The sequence below is a fragment of the Salmo salar genome, chromosome ssa14, assembly GCF_905237065.1.
Source record: "Salmo salar chromosome ssa14, Ssal_v3.1, whole genome shotgun sequence".
Lineage (NCBI taxonomy): Eukaryota > Metazoa > Chordata > Actinopteri > Salmoniformes > Salmonidae > Salmo > Salmo salar.
In genome coordinates this window covers 10,628,066-10,653,493 of record NC_059455.1, presented here as the reverse complement: position 1 = coordinate 10,653,493, position 25,428 = coordinate 10,628,066, and the positions used below count along the sequence as shown (strand labels likewise).

General features: G+C 43.3%; 1 protein-coding gene across 2 annotated transcripts; it reads right to left on the bottom strand.

Annotated features, from left to right (window-relative positions):
- Window positions 1–566: 566 nt before the first annotated feature.
- Window positions 567–21,309, bottom strand: LOC106568759 (UDP-N-acetylglucosamine transporter). 2 transcript variants are annotated; one of them, XM_014139397.2, is made up of 8 exons: window positions 20,608–21,309; window positions 10,298–10,574; window positions 9,952–10,106; window positions 8,255–8,377; window positions 7,797–7,971; window positions 5,229–5,347; window positions 2,859–2,992; window positions 567–2,488 (listed from the first exon to the last, which is right to left on the bottom strand). In XM_014139397.2, the coding sequence occupies exons 2-8, from the start codon at window positions 10,506–10,508 to the stop codon at window positions 2,395–2,397; spliced, it is 1,011 nt and encodes a 336-aa protein (XP_013994872.1). In that variant the 5' UTR covers window positions 10,509–10,574; window positions 20,608–21,309; the 3' UTR covers window positions 567–2,394. The 2 variants fall into 2 exon arrangements, with proteins under 2 accessions (XP_013994872.1, XP_013994871.1); XM_014139396.2 differs by lacking the exon at window positions 20,608–21,309 and adding an exon at window positions 16,307–16,577.
- Window positions 21,310–25,428: the final 4,119 nt, after the last annotated feature.

The window sequence follows — 25,428 nt, the reverse complement described above, 5'->3', positions numbered from 1 at the left end:
ACTGTTGAACGAGAGAGATAGAAGGATACATGATCAGGAAAGACAGGGTGGTGGTAATATTCACAATGACGGCTTTGTCGTGTCCCCAAAATAGCTGCCATTGATTGGGTCTCTTTCTATCCACATTCACAATTGTCATTCTTGGGTAAGATGGAAGCTATTTCCATGTTAGACACACAAAGAAATGAAAATATATTATATGAATAGTTTATGAACTTTTGAATTGGTACCAAACATATTCAGTGATCTGTTGCTATAGAGACTGGTTTGGTTTGTCTGAACTCGGCTCGATAGGAACAAGGATTGCCTTCATTAGTGCACACCACAGCAAAATGTTTTTCCAACACAAAACGCATTTCTTATTGGACAAATTCGGGCAGTCTGTCCCTGTTTCCACCCATTTTGTTCCATTTGGTGCCTCATGAATATGACCCAGTTGTTGAGAAACATCAAATAATTTATGACCTCTTACTCATCAAACAATCCTGCTTTGGGATTTCATACCTAGATGAAACAACATACACAATACAAGCTCTTTCAATACAAAACATCTGTTTAGACCCTTATTTTACATTTGATCACTTAATTTATTCATTTTATCTTGCATGACAAGCCATTTTTGCATAAAAACATCAGCAACTGGATGTGTAATTCTTTGGATCTGAATGGCCGGACAATAAGCAGCAAGTTTAAAGCATTCCTTCCTTTAATCTTTTTCCTCCTTGTCCCCAATAAAAGGACATCCAGCATCTCTACAGTCATTGGTCTCTACCCCTCCCCTCTGCAGTAAATGTGCTACAGCCCAACGCTCCCACTAGGTGGAGCTGTCACTCAAAAACAAATGAGGGGCGGTAACCTGTGAGGCATTACATTCATTTAAATGTCCTCCGCCTTATTGACCATCAGTACCCCTAAAATACATTCATACTACAAATTCCCGTTCCCCTACTCCCCAAATACATGATAAAATATATCAAAAATAGAACATTAAAAAAACAGTAACGTTGGCAGTGAATTCTTGGATTCATCGATGAATTCTCGTTGTTCCCTGTAAAGTCAATTTTCCCATGATTCCATGCTTTGGTGAGTTTGGCTCTATCACCCCTGAGGTGAGAGGTCACATGTGAGAATAATCCTTCATATGCCCTGCAAAGGCATCATAGTAGCTTCAGCTCCATGACGTGTGTGTGTGACCGTGTGTGACCGTGTGTGACGTGTGAACTGTGGAGAAGTCACATTCATGAGCCTGTTCGATCAAGAACTTGATGGCGTCACTATGGGAGAGAACGGTTGCATTACTACCCCTATGCAACGTAAAGCGCTTCGAATTTCAATAAAGAGCTTTATAAATGCTATGACCTCCATCTTGACTACTAATACCAGTATTGGGCAATCAAAACCTTGTTTTGAAACCTTTTGAAACCAGGCAATTCCAATCTGTTGTTGTGTACATTAAACATCTTAGGACTCCTTCCGCCTACACTCCTTTTCCAGGAGGTCTGCTCCTCCTTCTTAGTAGCGCTGAGTGATTATTGCTTTTTGAGGTTGTTATGGTTTCAGATTTTCAATTATTATGATTTTTTTTACATTAAATGCACTATGCATTATATCGAATCAAATGTTATTGGTTGCATACAGATATTTAGCAGGTATATTATCTGGGTTGAATACTGTAACACAGAATGTTACAATTAAATGTCCCATGATGGTAGTGACTGCCCATCACTTATTAACTATCAGTTATTCACATGACTTTAATAAAATATTTCAGTTGTTGTGTATATTACATTAGTTTTATTTGATGACTTTATTATTTCATTCTAAGTCATCATCTCATCTCTATAGAGCTGCTGCCTATGCTGTCTGACAAAATCACTATTTTAGTAGTTCTTCACAGTAAATAAGGCATGCTTTTATGACCGCTAAATACCAATACCTCACGAAGCAACTGCTCTCGGATGTATGCACTCTTGATCGCTCATTCCTCTGTCTCTTTTGTTGCAGGCGTAAAAGGAACAGACCAGACAAGTAGCCGCGAAATTAATTATGGTCTTTGTAGTTAATTATCACGTTTTCTGTACTAAACTATGAAGAACATTGGCCTGTTGGAAACTACAACTCCTTACTACATCGCACAGTTCTGGCATGATCTTATTTATCTCTATAGAAATTGCAGCGCAATGTGTGTATTGAGCAACAACAACAATAAAAAAATCATGGAATAAAATTCAAATAATTGAACTAAGGTGGGTCAATTAGTAGTTTTAAAACAGAAAAATAACCGACATTTGGGTTAATTGCTCAGCACCACTTCTCAGCAACATATTCCTCCCTCCATCTTGCCCCGTGTCTCTCTTCTTTGGGGTTCCAGGGCTGTGGGTGGTGGGTCTCCCTCTATACTTTGCTGTGGCTGATGGCAGGCCTCTTGCCCTCGTAACCATAGAGGAAGGTGGCAGCAATGACCAGCATTGCTCCCAGGAAGAACACACTGGGAGAGAGAGAAAGAGGACGTTGTTAGAGCTATAGGCAGAAATGCAAAATCAGGGCGTTTTCACATATGAATTCAGCTCCCTGGTGCGGATGCCTTGAACAACTGCTGGTACTCTGGTCCTGGATATTGGGCAGGGACCGGGATTGGTTAAGGCCAGGATATGTTTGCGTTTCAAATATGGTTTATAGCACGGATCAGGGTATCAAATCCTCCAGGATCTAGATTATACAGGTATATGTGAAAACGCCCTTGATTTATATTGTTTCTTATTCTCATCTCTATTTTACCCCTGAAGTCTGTGGAGACGTGAACCTTTTGTCCAATACGGACCTGGCCAAATTATTTATGAAAGTTTGTTTGTGTGTACCTGGTGGGGTCGAAATCCTTCAACCAGAAATAGGATATGAGTGTTGACAGGATGATGGAGAGTGACGTGGCGAAGCCCTTCAGGATGTTGTCTGCATACTTAATGACTGCTGCTATGACCAACCCGCCCAGAGCCTGGAAACACACACAGGACATGGATTTGATGAAAGACAGAATACACACAACCAGTCACACATAAAAAAATACACAAAAATACATAGGCGTTCATGCATGAACACACATACACTTACTTTGCCTCTCCCTCATTTACTCTTGCTTTCTCTCTCACACACACACAAGTGTGCACACACACCTAAAGTGAATAGTCAGAGTAAAGGTTGTTATAGTATTTTTCTAAGGAGGTTCACTTCCTTTTACGCTCGCTCACCTCACTTTACAGTAAATCACGTTTGTATGGCCTACGTCAGGGGTTGGCAACCTAAGACGGTATTTGCCTTGGCACGCGAGGGTATTTGCTTTGGCACACCAAGGCTTGGCAAGCAACCCCCCAAATTATTATATATATTTTTTAAAACAACATTGGTATAGATATTTTTCCCCTCACTTATTTTTGCCAGTTAATTTTTTTAACTGGAGAAAATATTTGAAATTGAATGCAATGGTTTTGAAATTGCATTGGTATTCACTGCAATGTAGTAGTTCCCAAGGTATGTCATTCCTGATTAGCCAACGGGCTTTCATGATTTTGCAGGAGGTTCATATTATTAGTTCAAGGCAAGACAACCCACCACGCCTCTCCCGCCAAATTCAAAACCCAAGGCAGCGCTGAAGATGAGAGATTCGTTTTCACATAGCTAGCAACTAGCAAGCCTTCTTTTGTTATTTAAAAAAGTTCAGGGCACAAAATGTAATCAGCAAAGAAAAATGTATTGCTTCTTGGACAAAGGAATATGGATTCATTGAACTGAAGGACTGGTCTGTTTGCGACCTCTGTTGTAAAACTGTTGTTTGTTGGGCATTAAGTGTACCCCGTCATTTTGAAACGAGACATGAGGAAAAACTTCAAGGATGAGGCGGACACGGCTGAAGGAATCAAGAGGGCCGTGTCCAGGTATGAAAAGCAAAGCAGTGTGTTTACAAATCTACATGCAGTCAAAAATCAAGCTACAGAGGGGAGCTATAAAGTTGCAGTGCATTGCTAAACATGGAAAACCATTTACTAATGGGGAATATATCAAGGAGGCTTTCCTCAGCAGTCGCAGGCTTTATTTGATGGATTGCCAAACAAAGACAATCATCTCAAAGATAAAAGACATGCCTGTGTCTGCCAGAACTGTTGAAAGGCGAATTACCGAGATGGTTGAAAATGTAATGGAACAGCAAACTGTAGCGTTAAAAGAGGCACCTGTGGGCCTCCCGAGTGGTGCAGCGGTATAGGGCACTGCATGGCAGTGCTCGAAATGTCACTACATTCCCTGGTTTGACCCCGGACTGTATCACAACCGGCCGTGATCGGGAGTCCCATAGGGCGGGGCACAATTGGCCCAGCGTCGTCCGGGTTAGGGGAGGGTTTGGCCGAGGGGGGGCCTTACCTGGCTCATCGCGCTCAAGCGACTCCTTGTGGCGGGCCGGATGCCTGCAGGCTGACCCCAGGCATCAGTTGAACTGTGTTTCCTCCGACACATTGCTGCGGCTGGCTTTCGGGTTAAGCGGGCGTGTATTAAGAAGCGCGGTTTGGTGGGTCATGTTTTGGAGGACATATGACTTGACCTTCGCCTCCCGAGCCATTTGTTGTTGTATTAAATGGATGCACCTGTGATTAGTGTGGCTCTTGATGAGAGTGTGGATGTGAACGACATTCCACGTCTGACAGATGTTGCAAGATACTGTGACTCAGAGCAGGTACGTGAGGAGCTGCTTTGTCTTAAACCCATGCATGGTACTACTGAAGGAGAAGATGTAGCAAGAGCCTTCACAGATCATTTTGAGAGAGGTGTCGATATTAAAAACACATTCACTATTACAACTGACAGGGGCCCCCGCTATGGTGGGGAAACAAAGGATTCGCAAAGCTAATTGAAGATAAGATTGGCCACCTCGTGGTTAAATGCCACTGTATCATTCACCAAGAGAATCTGTGTTCCAAGATCCAGTCCGTAGAGCTAATGGACAGCGCGCCTCTCTTTACCGAGCTATGGAATTCTTCAATTTTTCAGGCAATTAGATATTCAATAGACACAATTAGTTGTAATGCACATATGAAAATCATCACTGGGACGCAGATCGTTAGCAATGGTAGGATAAATTGTCAAATTGGCACTCCACACAAAAAAGATCACCGACCCCTGTCCGACGTTATAATAAAATGGATACGCTTTTTGAAACTATAAATTAAGCATATTTACAGTACCTGCAGGGCCACAACGGTCCAGGTGAGTGAGTTGTAGCCTTGGAACACTCCGGACTCCCTCACTCTCTCTCCGTCGTACACAAACACTCCAATAAGACCAAACACCAGACCAAACAAACCTAGGAGAGGGAGAGAGATCAAATCAAAGTTTATTTGTCACATGCACAGGATATTTTATTTGTATTTATTTATTTATTTAACCTTTATTTAACTAGGTAAGTCAGTTAAGAACAAATTCTTATTTACAATGACAGCCTACCAAAAGGCAAAAGGCCTCCTGCGGGGACGGGGGCCTGGGATTAAAAAAATAAATACAATATAAATATAGGACAAAACACACATCACAACAAGAGAGACACAACACTACATAAAGAGAGACCTAAGACAACAACATAACAAGGCAGCAAAACACAGCAGGGTAGCAACACAACATGACAACAACATGGTAGCAACACAACATGGTAGTAGCACAAAAACATGGTACAAACATTATTGGGCAAAGTCAACAGCACAAAGGTCAAGAAGGTAGAGACAACAATATATCATACAAAGCAGCCACAACTGTCAGTAAGAGTGTCCATGATTGAGTCTTTGAATGAAGAGATTGAGATAAAACTGTCCAGTTTGAGTGTTTGTTGCAGCTTGTTCCAGTCGCTAGCTGCAGCGAACTGAAAAGCGGAGCGAACCAGGGATGTCTGTGCTTTGGGGACCTTTAACAGAATGTGACTGGCAGAACGGGTATTGTATGTGGAGAATGAGGGCTGCAGTAGATATCTCAGATAGGGGGGAGTGAGGCCTAAGAGGGTTTTTTAAATAAGCATCAACCAGTGGGTCTTGTGACAGGTATACAGAGATGAACAGTTTACAGAGGACTATAGAGTGCAGTGATGTGTCCTATAAGGATCATTGGTGGCAAATCTGATGACTGAATGGTAAAGATCATCTAGCCGCTCGAGAGCACCCTTACCTGCCGATCTATAAATTATGTCTCTGTAATCTAGCATGGGTAGGATGGTCATCTGAATCAGGGTTAGTTTGGCAGCTGGGGTGAAAGACAAGCGATTACGATAGATGAAACCAAGTCTAGACTTAACTTTAGCCTGCAGCTTTGATATGTGCTGAGAGAAGGACAGTGCACCGTCTAGCCATACTCCCAAGTACTTGTATGAGGTGACTACCTCAAGCTCTAAACCATCAGAGGTAGCAATAACACCTGTGGGAAGAGGGGCATTCTTCTTACCAAACCACATGACCTTTGTTTTGAAGGTGTTCAGAACAAGGTTAAGGGTGGAGAAAGCTTGTTGGACACTAAGAAAGCGTTGTTGTAACACAAAATCCGGAAAGGGGCCAGCTGAGTATAAGACTGTATCATCTGCATATAAATGGATGAGAGCTTCCTACTGCCTGAGCTATGTTGTTGATGTAAATTGAGAAGAGCGTGGGGCCTAGGATTGAGCTTTGGGGAACTCCCTTGGTGACAGGCAGTGGCTTGAGACAGCAGATTTTCTGACTTTACACTGCACTCTTTGAGAGAGGTAGTTAGCAAACCAGGCCAAAGACCTCTGAGACACCAATACTCGTTTGGCGGCACACAAGAATGGAATGGTCTACCGTATCAAAAGCTTTGGCCAAGTCAATAAAAATAGCAGCACAATATTGCTTAGAATCAAGTGCAATGGTGACATCAATGAGGGCCTTTAAGGTTGCAGTAACACATCCATAATCTGAGCGGAAACCAGATTGCATACCCGAGAGAATACTATCGACATCAAGAAAGCCAGTCAGTTGATTATTGACAAGTTTTTCCAACACTTTTGATAAACAGGGCAAAATAGAAATAGGCCTATAACAGTTAGGATCAGCTTGATCTCTCCCCTTTAAATAAAGGACGAACCGTGGCTGCTTTCCAAGCAATGGGAACCTCCCCAGAAAGGAGAGACAGGTTAAAAAGATTGTAGATAGGCTTTGCGATGATAGGGGCAGCAACCTTAAAGAAGAAAGGGTCTAAACCATCTGACGCAGATGCAGCAGGTGAAAAACAGTACAGTGAAATGCTTACTTGCAAGCTCTTACTCAACAATGCAGTATTCAATATAAAAAACAAAAGACATCGTAAAGTGTCTTAAAAAGAGTACAGAATCAATAATACTAAAGTCAGGTAAAATACACACAAGAAAAGAAATGAGAATATACACTATATACAAGGTCAATACCAGTATCAATATCAATGTGCAGGGATACCGGTGATAGTTGAGGTAGTTACAGTATGTAGATGTAATCAGAGGTAGAAGTGACTGAGCAGCAGGATAATATTATAAATAGTAGCAGCGACGTATATGGTGATAGTGTGTGTGCATGTGTAATTGTGTGTTTGTGTGTGTGTGTGTGTATGTACGTGTGTGTTTGTGAGAGCGTCAATATGTGATAGAGAGAACGAGAGAGAGAGAGGGAAAGAGAGAAATGGGTGAGATTTTGTGGGAGGATTCTTTAAAATAATTGTAAAGCATTCCATTGCTTACACACACACACACACACACACACACACACACAGATTCCAGTGATGCTGACCTAACTGGATGTTCCGGACCCATACACTCTGTTTGGTCTCTTTGAGGATCTTCTCAAAGTAGACTCCAGCGAAGCCACTGGAGAAGCAGGCTATCAGTACGGCTATCACACCTACTAACTGGGAGCCTGCAGTCCGAGGCGTCGAAGATGGCCCACCCAGAGACTCTGTAGGCCACTGTGGAGACAAACACACAGTACATCAACAACATTCAGTATGTAACATCCACATACAAGGATGTGCATGTGGAGTATGGTTGCAAAATTCTGGAAACTTTTCTAGAGATCATGTTACCACTGATTTATGCAAATGATTTGGAAAAACCTGTGAACTTGAGACTTCTGCCTCCCTAATGTGGATTCATGACTAATCTGACAAAAACACATCCAAACAGATCAACCAATTAGATTTGGTATGAATGAGAAGTTATTGACTTGTGGGGTGTGTTTAATCTTGTCACCTGTACGAGAGCGATACCAGTCATGAGGATGAGCAGAGATAGCCACTGGTAGAGCCCCAGTCTCTTCCCCAGCATGGACACTGAGAACAGGGCCGTGGTCAGGATTTTCAGCTGGTACGTCACCTGGTTGGGAACAATATCGATTTAAATTCCTGCCAGTCAAAACTGGTCATGAAATGCAGTGTGGAGTCCCTCAGGGCTCTGTCATGAAGTTGGCCTGTGGGTAAGGTTTATGACCCCCCATAAATACCTTTCTCCCTTCCCCTCTCTCTCTGACCCTACTGAAGGACTGTTGAATAGCCTTTGTTAAATATAGAGAGTCTGGGAACATCAAACAAATGGGGAAAAGGAACCATATGTCGGTAATAGAACCAGTTGGAAATATGCGTTGGAACTTAATGAATATGGATGTCAGTTCGGTTGTCATCTGAGACATTATGACTGATGACAGGACGACATAAACTGTACCTGGGAAAGTCTACACCCTCTAGTTATTTAGAGTCACATGGAATTGTTGTGCAATTTAAATGTTTGATATTGAAACTGTTTGTTAGGAGATTAAATGTAATTTTAGCTTCCAAAGGAGAGAATTGGGTTTTCATAAGGAAAGAAACCTGACCAATCAGTGGCCCGCCCCTGTGAAGAGACAGGGGTTATAAACGATGAAACACACCCTTCTCCCCTCGCCACTATATAAGTCAGTGACAAAATGTAACCAGTTCTGTTCCGGGTACATGAGGTCTGCAGCCTCTGCGTTAAAAGGACTCACACGTCAAGTACAGAACTAAGCCAACCTCAGCGTGAGCTTTGGTTGCGAATGGTATGAACTTTGAACTCTCATTCACTACAGAAGTGATACTTCCTAGCCGTTGAGTTAGCAGCGGCCACTGTAGACGTGGGCTAGGAAAGGACGGACGACGTACCCAGTCTAACACACAACGAAGATACTACAACGTATCCAATTTACCACCAGTGACATTCTTCCGAGGACAGGAAGACCTCTGTTGGCCAACACGGCCAGCATCTACGACCAACCTACCGAAGCGCAGCTCAGAGTAAATATTTATTGCATTTTCCTTTTCCAAATGGGCGGTAATTTAGAATGCATACGATAATGTATTTACGATGGCATAGCTGCAGTCTTTGTTCCTCAGTCTTCCCGCTCTTTCATTCAAGCCCAACCCCCTTTCTTTGTGTAACAAGCCGCCATGCCGGTTTAGCCCACTAGGGCACATTCTCCTATCATTTCCTTGTAACCATATCTGTTTGTTATGCATTTCTGTGAATTACTTAGATTAGTAAATAAATTATTTTAAGACAATTGATGTATGGATGACTCATAGTGAAGACTGGGTTCGTGCAGATAACCAACAATTTACGACGTTTGGAATGAGACTGACGAGGTAAATAACACATCATTAAAGGAGACTATTCGATCAGATATTATAATATCTGAAAGTTATATAAGGAAAATTATAACTTTGTAATCTGAATATTTTCCTTGGTGCCCCGACCTTCTAGTTAATTACAGTTACACGATTAATCAGTTTAATCGCATAATAATAATTACAGAGAGTTATTTGATAAACATGTCTTCCGTTTTAATGATGCCAAAGACACGACAGCTCCATTCTTGGTCCACTTTTGTTCCCCTTATACATGTTGCCATACACAAGCGCATACGTCACGTCTCTCACCTGGTAGGTAGCAGCGTCCAGGTTGGACAGGGCGACATAAAGCAGGTTGTTTTGGAGTGTGTAGATTCCTGATGGGATGGCCAGCTTCAACGTCTCCATGGGCTTGTTGAGAATCTCTTCATTCAGCACACGATTCAATGCCCGAACACTGAAGCCTGACATAAAGAGAAACAGAGATTTAGCACCCATACACTGAATCCTAAGAATGAGATAGATAGACAGACTGTACCATATATACTATAGATAGTATTTTTGTCTATTTTCTCTGTTGTCATTGTTTATCCATTCACTGTGTCACAGACAGAAAGCCAGGCAAACGGACAGCCAGATCAATCACTATACTCACTGTGGTCGTAGAAGACGAGCAGCAGGCAGGTGAGGATCTTGAGCAGCTCGGCCGAAACCACGGCTGAGGAGGCTAGGTAGCGCGGCCCCTCGCCCAGCAGCGTGCGCGAGTACCTCATAGTGAGCACCAACGAGGTGGTCTGCAGCACCAGCACTCCCAGGGACACGTACTTCAGGCGTGACTGGGACTGGGAGGCTGAGGGCAACGACATGGAGACGTGGCAGGACGCCTCCTCAGAGCTAGGGGGTGAGGCCAGAGGGGACAACCCTGGGTTAGGCTGTGGGAGAGATGGACAGTGAGGACACAGGCTGGGTTAGGCTGGAAGGCGGCTATTTAACACATGCAATCCCTTGATAATTATAAATAAAAGTTCTGAATTTTCATAGCATTTCGAAAAGATTCTTTGTTTACGCATTACCAAAAATCAAATGTATGTTATTATGACTTTAAGACAGTTAGGTGGAATACTACGAAACCGCGTTGTTCGTTTCGAAAAGTGCTACCAACTGATTTGATTTGACTAGGTATCGTTTTGCATCAATATTCAATGAAACATTTTGCAGATTTATTCGCAGGGAACATTGTGCAATTTGGGTTGATTAACAATCACTTGTATTTAGGCCTTACACAGTAAACACATGCATTAACTGTGCAGGAATCTAACCCACAATAAACATGATGAACACCAAAAAAGAGCTTGCTATTAGAAATGGAGGACAGACTATCCTGGGTGCCAGACTGTTTCTGCTCTTTTTTCCAACTCCTTATGGAATTGTCATGCTATGTTTGGCTTGACAATGACAAAGGAGTAGGCAAAATACAAACAGACCATATGCATACTTGAAATACCGGTATGCATGGCATGCCAACTCAAACATGCACACAGTAAGTACTATAACATTCAGTCTCATCTGTGTACAGTGGTCAAAAGACAAAATATAAAGACAGACATTCATTCAACTATTAACTACTGAGAGTTAGAACTTCATTATATAAATACAATGATAGACTTCAGGGCAATTCCACGGAAACAGAATGACACACTGAGACTCAGATTTTTTTCCGGAGAAAAGTATGCCAAACAAGAACCATTGATTGCAAAGCTAAACCATACAACTGATAATTTTACACAACACATCGACTAGAAAAAACAATGCAGATGTGAAGTTTGGTAACAGAATGACGGTCAAATCTCCCTCAGTTTTTAACGTGACCATGTTTTCCAAAAACTCTTAAATATCTACTCCAAATTAAGATTGAAGTATGTGTCACAGATCACAGTACAGCATATTTCAGAACAGTAAAGTACAGTACTGTGCTGTCAAAACTAGTGAAACAGATGTCTATGATTGGTTCAAAGTTGGACTGACAAAATTTCTACTTTTCCTTGGTCAGTTGGTGCTCAGTGGGTGAGGGGTGGTTACATAAAAAAGGGGGGGGGGCTCATGGGTAGGTGTCAATAAGAGCCGGGAGAGGTGACATTAACTGGAGAAAGAGAAGAGTGAGAGGGGGGGGTTGTCAGAAAGAGAACAGCTATGAGCTGAACATAACAGTAAAAGTATTACAGTGGAAGGGAGGACAGTAGCAAGTGACCAAACGTGATTTGTGATTACCATGAATTCCCATTGTAGCCAATTCAGTCATTCTGTTACTGATTTCTTGGTCATTCTGTTATTACATGTTTTAAATCACTTCATAGATCATACACCAAATTATCAGTAAAAACACTATAACTATTTGGTAGGTCTACCTTTACATGTTACTTATGTTAACTTTACATTATCCTCCCTGAAAAAAATCAAAAAAATGTGGGTTTTTGGTAACAGACAAGGTAAAATCTCTGAAATGTATAGAAGGCAAATAAGGGCCCTGGTACAGTGGTGGCGCTGGGGGAGTGGTGCCAGGAAAATGACATCTCCATCAACATCAAGTTTGGACACACCTACTCATTCAACAGTTTCTTTGTTTTTACTATTTTCTACATTGTAGAATAATAGTGAAGACATCAAAACTATGAAATAACACAATTGGAGGCAGGTGTTTTCTAGTTGCCTCTGATTGAGAGTCCTATATATGGGTATGTGTTTGGTTAAGTGTTTGTTGGAGATTGTTTCTTGTTTTGCCTGTGTGAGCATGACAAGACTGTTTTGTTGTTCGCGAGTTCTTCGTTTTTTTTGTTATTTTGGTGTGCTCTTTGTTTGAAAATAAATACAAGATGAGCATCCACATTCCTGCTGCGTTTTTGTCCTCTGTCCCCGACGACAACCATTACAGAATCTCCCACCAAATAAGGACCAAGCAGCGGAGGAAGGAGCAACGGAGGGACGATCGTGAGAAGTGGACGTGGGATGAGATTATGGCCGGAGAAGGTCCATGGAGGAAGTGGAGCGAAGACATGGAACGCTACAGGGGAACACGACTGGCGTTTAAGCCCGAGAGGCAGCCCCAATAATTTTTTTGGGGGGGGCACACGGGTAGTTTGGCTGGGCGAGGATTGAGCCCCAGGCCAAATCCCCGTACCTTTTCTGGGCAACCAGTGACTGGACAGGTCCCGTGCTTCGGGGTAATGGGTACTGTGACGACGCCAAGTATTTTTAGGCCGGTACGCGCAATACCAGCGCCCCGCATTTGCCAGGGGGAAGTGGGCATCCAGCCAGTAAGAGCGATACCAGTTCTGCGCTCGAGACCGCCAGTACGCCTCTACGGTCCAGTGCGTCAGCCCAGTCCGACTCGGCCTGTTCCCGCTCCCCGCACTAGCCCTGAGGTGCGTGTTCCCAGGCTGATACCTCCAGTACCAGCAACACGCATCAGGCTTCCAGTGCGTCAGCCCAGTCCGACTCGTCCTGTTCCCACTCCCCGCACTAGCCCTGAGGTGCGTGTTCCCAGGCTGATACCTCCAGTACCAGCACCACGCATCAGGCTTCCAGTGCGTCAGCCCAGTATGACTCATCCTGTTCTGGCCCAAATTACTTATGGCTAGGTTGCGGGAATTGAGCTCGGGTCAAGTGTCCCAAATGTATTACTTGGGGCTCGGGCCGATTCCGGTGAGAGTTACTTGGGGCCTCGGGCCGATTGGGGCTACTCTCTGGCAGATGATTACACAGGCTTCTTTATATAATTAACATTTCATTATTTTTCCATATTTTCTCATTGTTTCTGTGATCAAAAAATACAATTAACATTTAAATAAAATTCTTTAAGAGTCCTGTGTAGTACTTTAGTATTTTGATACTTTGTGCAAGGCAATTGATAAGCATTAAAAACTTTGTGGCTGGAGCCTCCCGATTGGCACAGCTATGGAACCATACGCAACGGTCTAACATGCTACCCAAACTGGACACGTCGCGTTCGCGAGCGTTGCAAAATAAATGTACACATACATGTTATTCAATCATTGCACCCACACTGCTTGTGCACGCCAACGAGCATCTGCGTTGCCAGGCGCTAAAATAGAAGTTGCTTCTATTTGTGACGCCGAACGCGATGCAAGTCCTGCCTCTCCCATCTCCTCATTGGCTTTTAGAGGTATATACCCACGTGCCATCTCCTCATTTCTTACACCCACGTGGGTGATTGAAAGAGGAACTGAGGTTGGTTATACACCTTATTATGAAATGCCAATTGCCATATAAAGTCCAAAGAAGAAAAATCCTGAAAGGAGGAGAGATGACTAGAAACAATTCGGTTGATCGTTTTATGTGTGGAGTAATTGTCGGAGTAGAGGACCTTGTGCATTTCAGGTAAAATAACAACTCAACGTCTATATCCCAGGATAAAGCTAGCTAGCTAAATAGGACAAATTAGCTACCAACTGCAAGCTAGCTAGCTAAATTGCCATACATGTTTAATGCATTTCAACCTGTCCCCAAATTAATACAATTGGTTATGAGTTTGTTTTGATATTTCAACCTGCGTGTCGTGATCGCATTTGGTGTGGGGGGACAAAATCAATTTGTGCGTGTCGGGTTTAGGCATGGTGCAGGGGCATGGACACTGCATCGTAGTGCAAACTGCATTGCTACATATGCTGGTTCGAGACCCGTGCCGGCCACGACCGGGAGACCCAAAAAGTGACGCACAATTGGCCCAGCGTCGTCCGAGTTAGGGGAGGGTTTGGCCGGCAGGGAAGTCCTTGTCCTATCGCGCTGTAGCGACTCCTGTGGAGGGCTAGGCGCAAGCACGCTGACACATTCACCAGGTGTATGGTGTTTTCTCCGACACAATATGTTTTTTTTGTGGATGGGTATAATTAGTATGTATAAAATGTATAATAGTAATATTTAAAATTACTAAAATCAGGTAATTTTGTATACATTTATTTACATTTTCATCTGGCCGCTTCCGGGGGGATTCTGGTAAGATGCCGGCAAAGTTGGCTGAATTCCGGTCGACGGAAACGGCCCAATGTATTATCTGGGCAGTCATTAATTTTGATTCCGGGCCGAGTCTGACACACGATTCCGGGCCGATTCAATCAGTTCCGGTCCCCTGAAAGAGGACGGCTTCTGAGCCGATTCCTCATTGCTAGCTGGGATGTTGCCCTAGAAGATTAAATAAACCCTTGCTCAACAGAATAATGTAATAGATTGAATTCATTCTTTCGACCTAGTTGACATCGGTAAAGTTTTCTGTCATCTTTCGCAAAGCAAAGAAGTTTAGGACTAGGGGGGATTATAATGTAAAGATTTTCTGTGCAAAATGTCCAGATGACATCAGTTTGACCCGTTGTAAGGAAAAATAAATCTGTGAAAACGACCCAACGTGTTTCTGATGAGATTTCAGAATCGCAATGCTCATCATTGGCCAACAACTTGACTTTGATCCAATCAGAGAGCACAAACCCCCACGTGGGGGAGCCAGCAGGAGTGACAACAAAAAGGGGTAAAAAGAGGGCATTTTCTCAGTACATCCATGGTTAAATGTCATGAGACAGTCACACTTCATATGCAATGTAGACTATAGGATGGTAGCTAGCTAAGTGCACAGACGCAATTCACACACACTAAATACTTCTCCCAAGCCAGCTAATCACTGTAGCTAGTATTGATATTGTTAAATCCTAATGATTTAGTTTCCATGAAACAGCTGTCTATGTTAGCTGCTGAGTTAGTGCAGTGTACTTTGCTAGCTAACGACACGTTGTGCTAGCTAGCGGATATGCTAATGTTCGCTAGTTAGCTAAGCATTTGGCTATGGGCTGGCACTGGCAGTATGGGATTATGGACAGTGAATTAAATAGTTTCTTTGTCATCTTGCTAGGTAGACATCTAGCTGTGGCCATCTGGCTACGATCAACAAGGGCTTTCTACAAAATAGCAACATTAGCACAGCTAGCTAACATTTGTGATGGGGAGAAGAAAAAAAATCTATACAGTTACATTTCAGGATATTATTTTTGACAATATATTGATATTTGATATTGTCGATACGATATCTTTTTTTTTGCGCTAGTTGGCTGTACCTGCACCAATTTTTCCTTCATAGCTTGTTCTCAATCTTCTTTTTAAACAGGGAGCCAATTTGTTTTCAGCACTTATTTCCATGACTCATGATCAAAACTTGGCTATCTCTTGTCCCTCTGCAGCAGACATTTGGTGAGAAATTTGTTTGGAACATCGAATCGCAATAAAAACAATATTGAATTGCAATACATATATATATAGTATCGGCACCTAAGTATCATAATAGAAGGTACTGCCACCTTCTAGTTTGGAATATTTTAACAAGGCTGAGTGGCTGACGACTTCAAAGTCTTGGCCGTGAACACAAAAGAGATTGACTGCCAACACTCCTCCGTTCAGAGGTGCTAAGTACTGTCGGCAGGCAAATGTTTGACAATCCTACCAGTGCGTCTTGAGCTATAACTTGTCCCACAAAAACTCCACAAACCTTTCCTGATCAACTCATAACCTTAGGCTACTGTTGGCCCCACCAAGGAACATCCTCTCCTGAGCTAATACCCCACGCTCAACCCCCTTCCCTACCCCCAATCAATAAAACAAGACAAACCATAGAAGGATGGCTGAGGAGGCAACGTGGCTCCTGGAGGTAAAGTCAGCTGTGTCACCTTGGCCAGCTAGAGAAGAGATTTGAGCAAGAGGAGAGAGGCAGGCTGCCACTCCTTCCCATGTGCTTAGCGCTCAGTGACTGGTGAGCAGGAAGGGAGAAGGATATTCAGTGGTGTTGCAAGAGCTAGGTCAGAATCCTGTAAGGGCAGGGCCCCGGTCGTGGACTGTAAGTTGTTTACGCATGCTGACTGGGCCAGCTGTAAGCACACTCACAGGCAGGCACTGTTTCTAACTCTGTTACCCATAGTCCTAGTTTATTCAGGCTCCCCTGTCTCAACCCACCACTGCAATGTCACCAAGCAAGATTGTCAGGCTTTGGGTTTCTTTTGAGTGCATTCAGAGGACTTAATTTCAAGGGAAAAATGTGACGCTCTGATGAAGGTCGACGGACCGAAAGCGTAGCAACTATTAAAATAAATGTGCATCTGACTGGAAGTGTGCAGAGACTTTTTGTTGTTTTTCAGGTTTTGCATTTCCCATCAGCACCTGACACTAATCGGATTTGGGTTTGTGGTAGATTTAGCCGATTAAGGGCAAAAAATGTTACCACTGATACACTACATGGCCAAAGGTACGTGGACACCTGCTCTTCGAAACATCTCATTCAAAAATCATGGGCATTAATATGGAGTTGGTCCCCCCTTTGCTGCTATAACAGCCTACACTCTTCTGGGAAGGCTTTTCACTAGATGGAACTAGTTGGAACATTGCTGAGGTCGGGCACTGATGTTGGGCGATTAGGCCTGGTTTGCAGTCGGCGTTCCAATTCATCCCAAATGTGTTCAATGGGGTTCAGGGCTCTGTGCAGGCCAGTCAAGTTCTTCCACACCGATCTCGACAAACCATTTCTGTATGGACCTCGCTTTGTGCACGGGGGCATCGTCATGCTGAAACAGAAAAGGGCTTTCCCCAAACTGTTGCCACAAAGTTGGAATCACAGAATCGTCTAGAATATAATTGTATGCTGTAGCGTTATTTCCCTTCCACTGGAACTAAGGGGCCTAGCCCGAACCATGAAAAACAGTCCCAGACCATTATTCCTCCTCCACCGAACTTTAAAGTTGGCACTATACTACTCCTCGGCCATGGAAATCAATTTCATGAAGCTCCTGACAAACAGTTCTTGTGCTGACGTTGCTTCCAGAGGCAGTTTGGAACTCGGTAGTGAGTGTTGCAACCGAGGACAGACGATTTTCACACGCTACGCTCTTCAGCACTCGGTGGCCACGTTCTGTGAGCTTGTGCGACCTACCACTTCATGGCTGAGCCGTTGGTGCTCCTAGACGTTTCCACTTCACAATACCAGCCCTTACAGTTGACCGGGGCAGATCTAGCAGGGCATAAATTTGACGAACTGACTTGATGGAAAGGTGGCATCCTATGCCGGTGCCACGTTGAAAAAGTCACTGAGCTTTTCAGTACGGGCCATTCTACTGCCAATGTTTGTCTATGGAGATTGCATGGCTGTGTGCTCAATTTTATACACTCGTCAGCAACTAATTTGAAGGCGTATCCACATACTTTTGGCCATGTAGTGTATATGCAAATAATGTAAATGAGTGCTCAACTATTTGTAAATCATCTCAGTTAAGTCTCACTCTCACTCTCAGTAAGCCCAGTTGTGTAGGCTAAGTAATCTCCAGTTTAACTGCACACAACAGCCACTGGAACTTCATCTGGGAGAGAAACTGCAATTTCATAAGTAAATATTAGTTAGGCCTACTTTGTAGCATAAAATGGAAAATAAATGTGTTCATTCTCTATTAGTGAGTAGGTAACGTAGGTGCAGAGAGCAAGTCGGGCTAACGGTGAGAGAGCAGAGTGGTGACGAGGCAACAACACAGTGGCCTCATTATGTAGACACTCTCCAGCTGCTGCTCGTGGGGAGTGGCCACATAATCCCTCTCTGTGTGTGTATACCGGGAAGGGGAGGGGAAGGGGTGTAGGGATGTCAAAGCACTGGGTAGCAAGAAAGCCGACCTTCACACACACGCATATGCACACGCAGTCATCCTAACACACACACACACCACTCTGCCTTCTTAGGAACCAGACCTGGGTTCAAATACTATATTAATTACTTTCAAACATTTTGAAGTACAGTGCACTCGGAAAGTATTCAGACCCATTGACTTTTTCTACATTTTGTTACGTTACAGCCTTGTTCCAAAATGGATTAAAAAAATTAAAAAATATTCAACAACCTACCCTATAATGACAAGGCAAAAACAGGTTTTTAGAATTTTTGCAAATGTATAAACTGAAATATTACATTTACATAAGTATTCAGTTCGGTGGGTTGCCTAGTGGTTGGGCCAGTAAGCAAAAGGTTGCTAGATCGAATCCCCGAGCTGACAAGGTAAAAATCTGTCGTTCTGCCCCTAAACAAGGCAGTTAACCCACTGTTCCTAGGCCGTCATTGTAAATAAGTTTTTCATCTTAACTGACTTGCCTGGTTAAATAAAAAAATACGGACCCTTTTCTCAATACTTTGTTGAAGCACCTTTGGCAGCGATTACAGCCTAGAGTCTTATTCGATATGACGCTACAAGTTTGGCACACCTGTATTAGCGGAGTTTCTCCCATTCTCTGCAGATCCTCTCAAGCTCTGTCAGGATGGATGGGGAATGTCGCTGCACAGCTATTTTCAGGTCTCTCCAGAGATGTTAGATCTGGTTCAAGTCCGGGCTCTGGCTGGGCCACTCAAGGACATTCAGACTTGTCCCGAAGCCACTCCTGCTTTGTCTTCGCTGTGTGCTTAGGGTTGTTGTCCTGTTGGAAGGTGAAACTTCACCCCAGTCTGAGGTCTTGAGCGCTCTGGAGATGGTTTTCATCAAGGGTCTCTCTGTACTTTGCTCCGTTCATCTTTCCCTTGATCCCTGTCCTTGTCGCTGAAAAACATCCCCACAGCCTGATGCTGCCACCACCATACTTCACCAGACCAGAGAATCGTGTGACTCATGGTCTGGGAGTCCTTTAGCCATTTACTGAGGAGTGGCTTCCGTCTGGCCAATCTTCCTTAAAGGCCTGATTGGTGGAGTGCTGCAGAGATGGTTGTCCTTCTGGAAGGTTCTCCCATCTCCACAGAGGATCTCTGAAGCTCTGTCAGAGTGACTTTCGGGTTCTTGGTCACCTCCCTGACCAAGGCCCTTCTCCCCCAGTTGCTCAGTTAGGCTGGGCGGACTGCGCTAGGAAGAGTCTTGGTGGTTCCAAACTTCTTCCACTTAAGAATGATGGAGGCCTTTGATGGTGTGCCTTTCCAAATTATGTCAATCAATTGAATTTACCACAGGTGGACTTCAATCACGTTGTAGAACCATCTCAAGGATGATCAATAGAAACAGGATACACCTGAGCTCAATTTCGAGTGTCATAGCAAAGGGTCTGAATACTTATGTAAATAAGATATATAAGGTAAATATATATATATTCAAAAAAACATCAAACACAATAATGGTAACAATAATTGCTTCTATTTCACCAGATGTATGTCCTTGAACCGATTACTTTAAAATCACACACAGACTAAGTTAGGCCGTCATCGTAAATAAGAACTTGTTCTTAACTGACTTGCCTAGTTAAATAAAGGTTAAATAAAACAAAGTTCAACTTGAGATACTCAATGAGAGGGCGGAGCAATGAGCTAGCCTGTAAAATCACTTCCTATAGCTCAAACTGCGCATGTGATGGTTCCAAAAAACTCCTCCATGTAGCAAGACATGCTAAAATGACACTTCCTGATCTTCAAATGCGCCACTGAGTATTCCAAAAGGAAACAATTGGCTGTGACTTCATCGATGGCTTCATACATATTTTTTTTAACAGTCTATGAGTAAAGGCGAGGCACCTCCCGTTGGCAGCATTCAGTTTCATTCTCCATGCCAAAACTCACAATTTTCTCACTCCTACCAATGATGCATTAACATCAGTTTTTATTATGGCAATTAAAGATGCCGCTACCCATAACCTGTTTCTATTCCCCTTTAAGTCCCATCAGGTAGCCTGATTTTAGATGTGTCCATGTAAACTGGGTTATTATGGAAATCGTCCTTCTTGCAAAGCATGTAAACGTTTCAAACGAACTATGAGATGAATCTGACTAACCACAACAATCGTGTTACTGTGTGCATGTAACCGTACTCATTTTGCAGATACAACAGTAGGTTTCTTGCTGGCGTGCGAATCTTGACATATACAAGTGTTTAGAATTACAGTAAACACTTGAATGCAGTCCCAACATACCTGTAGTAGGAGAGGTGAGCTGGGGAAAATGCTTATGATGACAATTTATTCAAATAACTGTCTCTCTCACTGTCCCACTCTTCCGACTGGTCTAACAGACTTCTGGCAGAAATAAATAGTCTAAATGGCAGAGATGCTGATGTCAAGACATTCATTCCTGGAATGTGGGCTTACTTTCTCAGCACTTCTCTTTGTAAATCTGGCTGTAACCTTCCTCCACAAACTATCAACATGTTTCAGTTTATTTGTCCCTAACCGAGGTTTAGAAACTCTGTGCCTGAGCGGAGTTCCCTCATCCGTTTTTCAGGGGAAACGTAAATTCGGTTGAAAAGACTTTATCCCTAAAAAAGCGACACCCAGAGTGGGTATACTGCGAAACAAGCTAGATCTACTCAGGCTTTTATTAAGCTAGCCGGTTTCAGTTAGCTTCACTTTCCAGGTCATGCTTCATCCGTGCTACGGAGGTCAATTAGCTTCACATTCCAGGTCAGGCTTCATCCGTTCTACGAAAGTGGATATTGCTTCTCCGCCTGCCGCTACATTGAGCACGGGACACACCCTTTTCGCGCCATTTCGCCGGATGTTGGGCGATGTTAAAAGTCATGGTGGACGTCGATTTCAGCGCGCATACGGTTACGCTAGTGATGTTCTGTTCGCGAACGATTCGTCTCTTTTTGAACGACTCTTTTTACTGACTCAAGAGACATGATTCGTTTTTCTGAGTGACTCGTTCATTTCAGTCATTTGTTTGGACCAGCTGGCTGACCGCAATTACGTGGAGTGTCTGAAAGTGGGAGGATCAACAGCGACAGGCGTTACACCAGTGCTATGTAATTGGTCAGATGGTTTTAATTTCTTAACACGTTTTTATTGGTCAGTTCCCGACCGTGTGAAACAAGACTGGGAGAGCTAAAAGGCACTATTCTTGATAAGAGAATCATACTGCTCCATTTGAATGTTAACAAAACACACATAACACACACCTCACATATAGCCTGAACAGGAAACTAAAAGGAATGTTGACGTTAGTTATTAGTCTACCAGTTGTTCATTTATTACCAATAAATCTTAATTATTAGGCCTATAACTCATTATGATGTCTCTTCGGCTGTCATCTGTTGTGTTTTGTGAACAAGGGTCATTATAATTACTCTTGTATAATTGGGCAGCAAACAGCCTACCGGTTTTTCATTTACCAATAAATCTATGTTTGATTATTAGGTAAGACTTCCCTTTAAGGGTTCATTATTACTGTGTAATTACATGTGTAATTAAACTAACAAGTATTGTAGATAACTTTAATGACTCAAAGTTACAATGTAATAACATGTACCTGGTAGTAGTTGCACTCTGTAACAAGTGTAACAACTAATGCTTGTTATCATGCTTGTTACAAATGAGCAGGTTTCCACTAAATTCAACAACTTAGTGTTTTGCTTCTCAGCTGCATCCGATTCATTATTCAATCATGTAACCTTGCAATGTTGAACATGATCACTTTTGGATGTGATGCAATGGTGAAATAATTTATTTATCCCAAGAATTATATAATGTCATGGAATTAAGGCTTAATGTCTGCCCATCTGTGCAACATGCTCGAAATAACGATGACCTTGAACATGTCCCTTTGTAAAAGAACAGGGTCAAGAAGGTCAGTGTGCAAAATCCATATATTATACACTGCTCAAAAAAATAAAGGGAACACTTAAACAACACAATGTAACTCCAAGTCAATCACACTTCTGTGAAATCAAACTGTCCACTTAGGAAGCAACACTGATTGACAATACATTTCACATGCTGTTGTGCAAATGGAATAGACAACAGGTGGAAATTATAGGCAATTAGCAAGACACCCCCAATAAAGGAGTGGTTCTGCAGGTGGGGACCAAAGACCACTTCTCAGTTCCGATGCTTCCTGGCTGATGTTTTGGTCACTTTTGAATGCTGGCGGTGCTTTCACTCTAGTGGTAGCATGAGACGGAGTCTACAACCCACACAAGTGGCGCAGGTAGTGCAGCTCATCCAGGATGGCACATCAATGCGAGCTGTGGCAAGAAGGTTTGCTGTGTCTGTCAGCGTAGTGTCCAGAGCATGGAGGCACTACCAGGAGACAGGCCAGTACATCAGGAGACGTGGAGGAGGCCGTAGGAGGGCAACAACCCAGCAGCAGGACCGCTACCTCCGCCTTTGTGCAAGGAGGAGCAGGAGAAGCACTGCCAGAGCCCTGCAAAATGACCTCCAGCAGGCCACAAATGTGCATGTGTCTGCTTAAATGGTCAGAAACAGACTCCATGAGGGTGGTATGAGGGCCCGACGTCCACAGGTGGGGGTTGTGCTTACAGCCCAACACCGTGCAGGACGTTTGGCATTTGCAAGAGAACACCAAGATTGGCAAATTCGCCACTGGCGCCCTGTGCTCTTCACAGATGAAAGCAGGTTCACACTGAGCACGTGACAGACGTGACAGAGTCTGGAGACGCCGTGGAGAACGTTCTGCTGCCTGCAACATCCTCCAGCATGACCGGTTTGACGGTGGGTCAGTCATGGTGTCATGGTAGCCTGACTGCCATTAGGTACCGAGATGAGATCTTCAGACCCCTCGTGAGACCATATGCTGGTGCGGTTGGCCCTGGGTTCCTCCTAATGCAAGACAATGCTAGACCTCATGTGGCTGGAGTGTGTCAGCAGTTCCTGCAAGAGGAAGGCATTGATGCTATGGACTGGCCCGCCCGTTCCCCAGACCTGAATCCAATTGAGCACATCTGGGACATCATGTCTCGCACCATCCACCAACGCCACGTTGCACCACAGACTGTCCAGGAGTTGGCGGATGCTTTAGACCAGGTCTGGGAGGAGATCCGCCACCTCATCAGGAGCATGCCCAGGCGTTGTAGGGAGGTCATACAGGCACGTGGAGGCCACACACACTACTGAGCCTCATTTTGACTTGTTTTAAGGACATTACATCAAAGTTGGATCAGCCTGTAGTGTGGTTTTCCACTTTAATTTTGAGTGTGACTCCAAATCCAGACCTCCATGGGTTGATAAATTGGATTTCCATTGATTATTTTTGTGTGATTTTGTTGTCAGCACATTCAACTATGTAAAGAAAAAGGTATTTAATAAGATTATTTCTTTCATTCAGATCTAGGATGTGTTGTTTAAGTGTTCCCTTTATTTTTTGAGCAGTATATATTGCTGCTAAAGAAAAAGTAGAATATTTTAGTGCAATAGCGAATTGAGTTATTGCGCATGTGCACTTCACAGACTAGGTGTTCCCTAGTGGAAATATGGAAATACATACTAGAATGTGCCAATAGGATCTTGCTAGCTCATGCTTGGGTCTGCCCACCTCCTTGCTTGTTCTGCCAACTCAACTCACAAGTGTCCCATTGGAAACATTAAGGTGTGGTCTATCTTGGGTTAGTTGTAAACATCTTTGGTGGTGGGGATGGTGCCAGGTTTCCTCCAGACGTGACTCAATCTTGGTTTCATCAGTTCAGTCTTGGTTTCATCAGACAAGAGGATCTTGTTTCTCATGGTCTGAGAGTCCATTAGCCTCTGGCCACTCTACCATAAAAGCCTGATTGGTGGAGTTCTGCAAAGATGGTTGTCCTTCTGGAAGGTTCTCCCATCTCCACAGATGAACTCAGGAGCTTTTTTCAGAGTGACCAACGGGTTCTAGGTCACCTCCCTGAACAAGTCCCTTCTCCACCAATTGCTCAGTTTGGCCGGACGGCCAGCTTTAGGAAGAGCCTTGGTGGTTCCAAACTTCTTCCATTTAAGAATGATGGAGGCCCCTGTGTTCTCAGGGACCTTCAATGCTGCAGACATTTTTTGGTACCCTTCCCCAGATCTGTGCCTCAACATAATCCTGTCTCAGAGCTCTTCGGACAATTCCTTTGACCTCATGGCTTGGTTTTTGCTCTGACATGCACTGTCAACTGTGGAGCCTTATATAGACTGGTGTGTGCCATTCCAAATCATGTCCAATCAATTAAATATACCACAGGTGGACTCCAATTTAGTTGTACAAACATCTCAAGGATGATCAATGGAAACAGGATGCACCTGAGCTCAATTTCGAGGCTCATAGCAAAGCGTCTGAATACTTATGTAAACAAGGTATTTTAGTTTTTTATTTGTAATACATTTTCAAACATTTCTTAAAACCTGTTTTCGCTTTGTGATTATGGGGTATTTGTGTGTAGATTGATGAGACTTGTTTTTATTTAATCCATTTTAGAATGAGGCTGTAATGTAAGAAAATGTGGGAAAAATCAAGGGGTCTGAATACTTTTGAAATAGCTCAATCCTGTGTAACACCTAGTAACTACATTGTACTTATGTAGATATTACATGTACTCTGGTGTACTAGTGTTGTCACGGCTTTCTTCGTCGGAGGACGATATAGCGAAATCGTCGTCTGAAAAGGTGGACCAATATGCAGCAGAGTTGGTGTTCATTTTCTTAATTTATTAACGAACGTTGAACACGGAAAAACAAGAAAACAATAAGCACGACAAATGACAGTTTTGCAGGCTATACATACGCAATGCAAAAACAATCTCCCACAAATACAAGACAAACACACCCAACTAATATAGGACTTCCAATCAAAGGCAACACCAAACAGCTGCCTTCAATTGGAAGTCCACCCCAATTAACTCAACATAGAAACACACTCACTAGACTACACATAGAAACACATAAACATAGACCATAACTCAAAACCCGGAAATAATAAATCAAACGCCCTCCTAACTAACACACCACCCTGAACCACATAAAACAAATACCCTCTGCCACGTCCTGACC

Excerpts from the sequence above, each read along its gene's own strand:
- LOC106568759 (XM_014139396.2), bottom strand. Across the intron at positions 10,107-10,297 it reads GCTCGTCTTCTACGACCACA|GCTTCAGTGTTCGGGCATTG; the intron begins GTGAGTATAGTG and ends TCTTTATGTCAG. Across the intron at positions 5,348-7,796 it reads GGTCCGGAACATCCAGTTAG|GTTTGTTTGGTCTGGTGTTT; the intron begins GTCAGCATCACT and ends TCCCTCTCCTAG.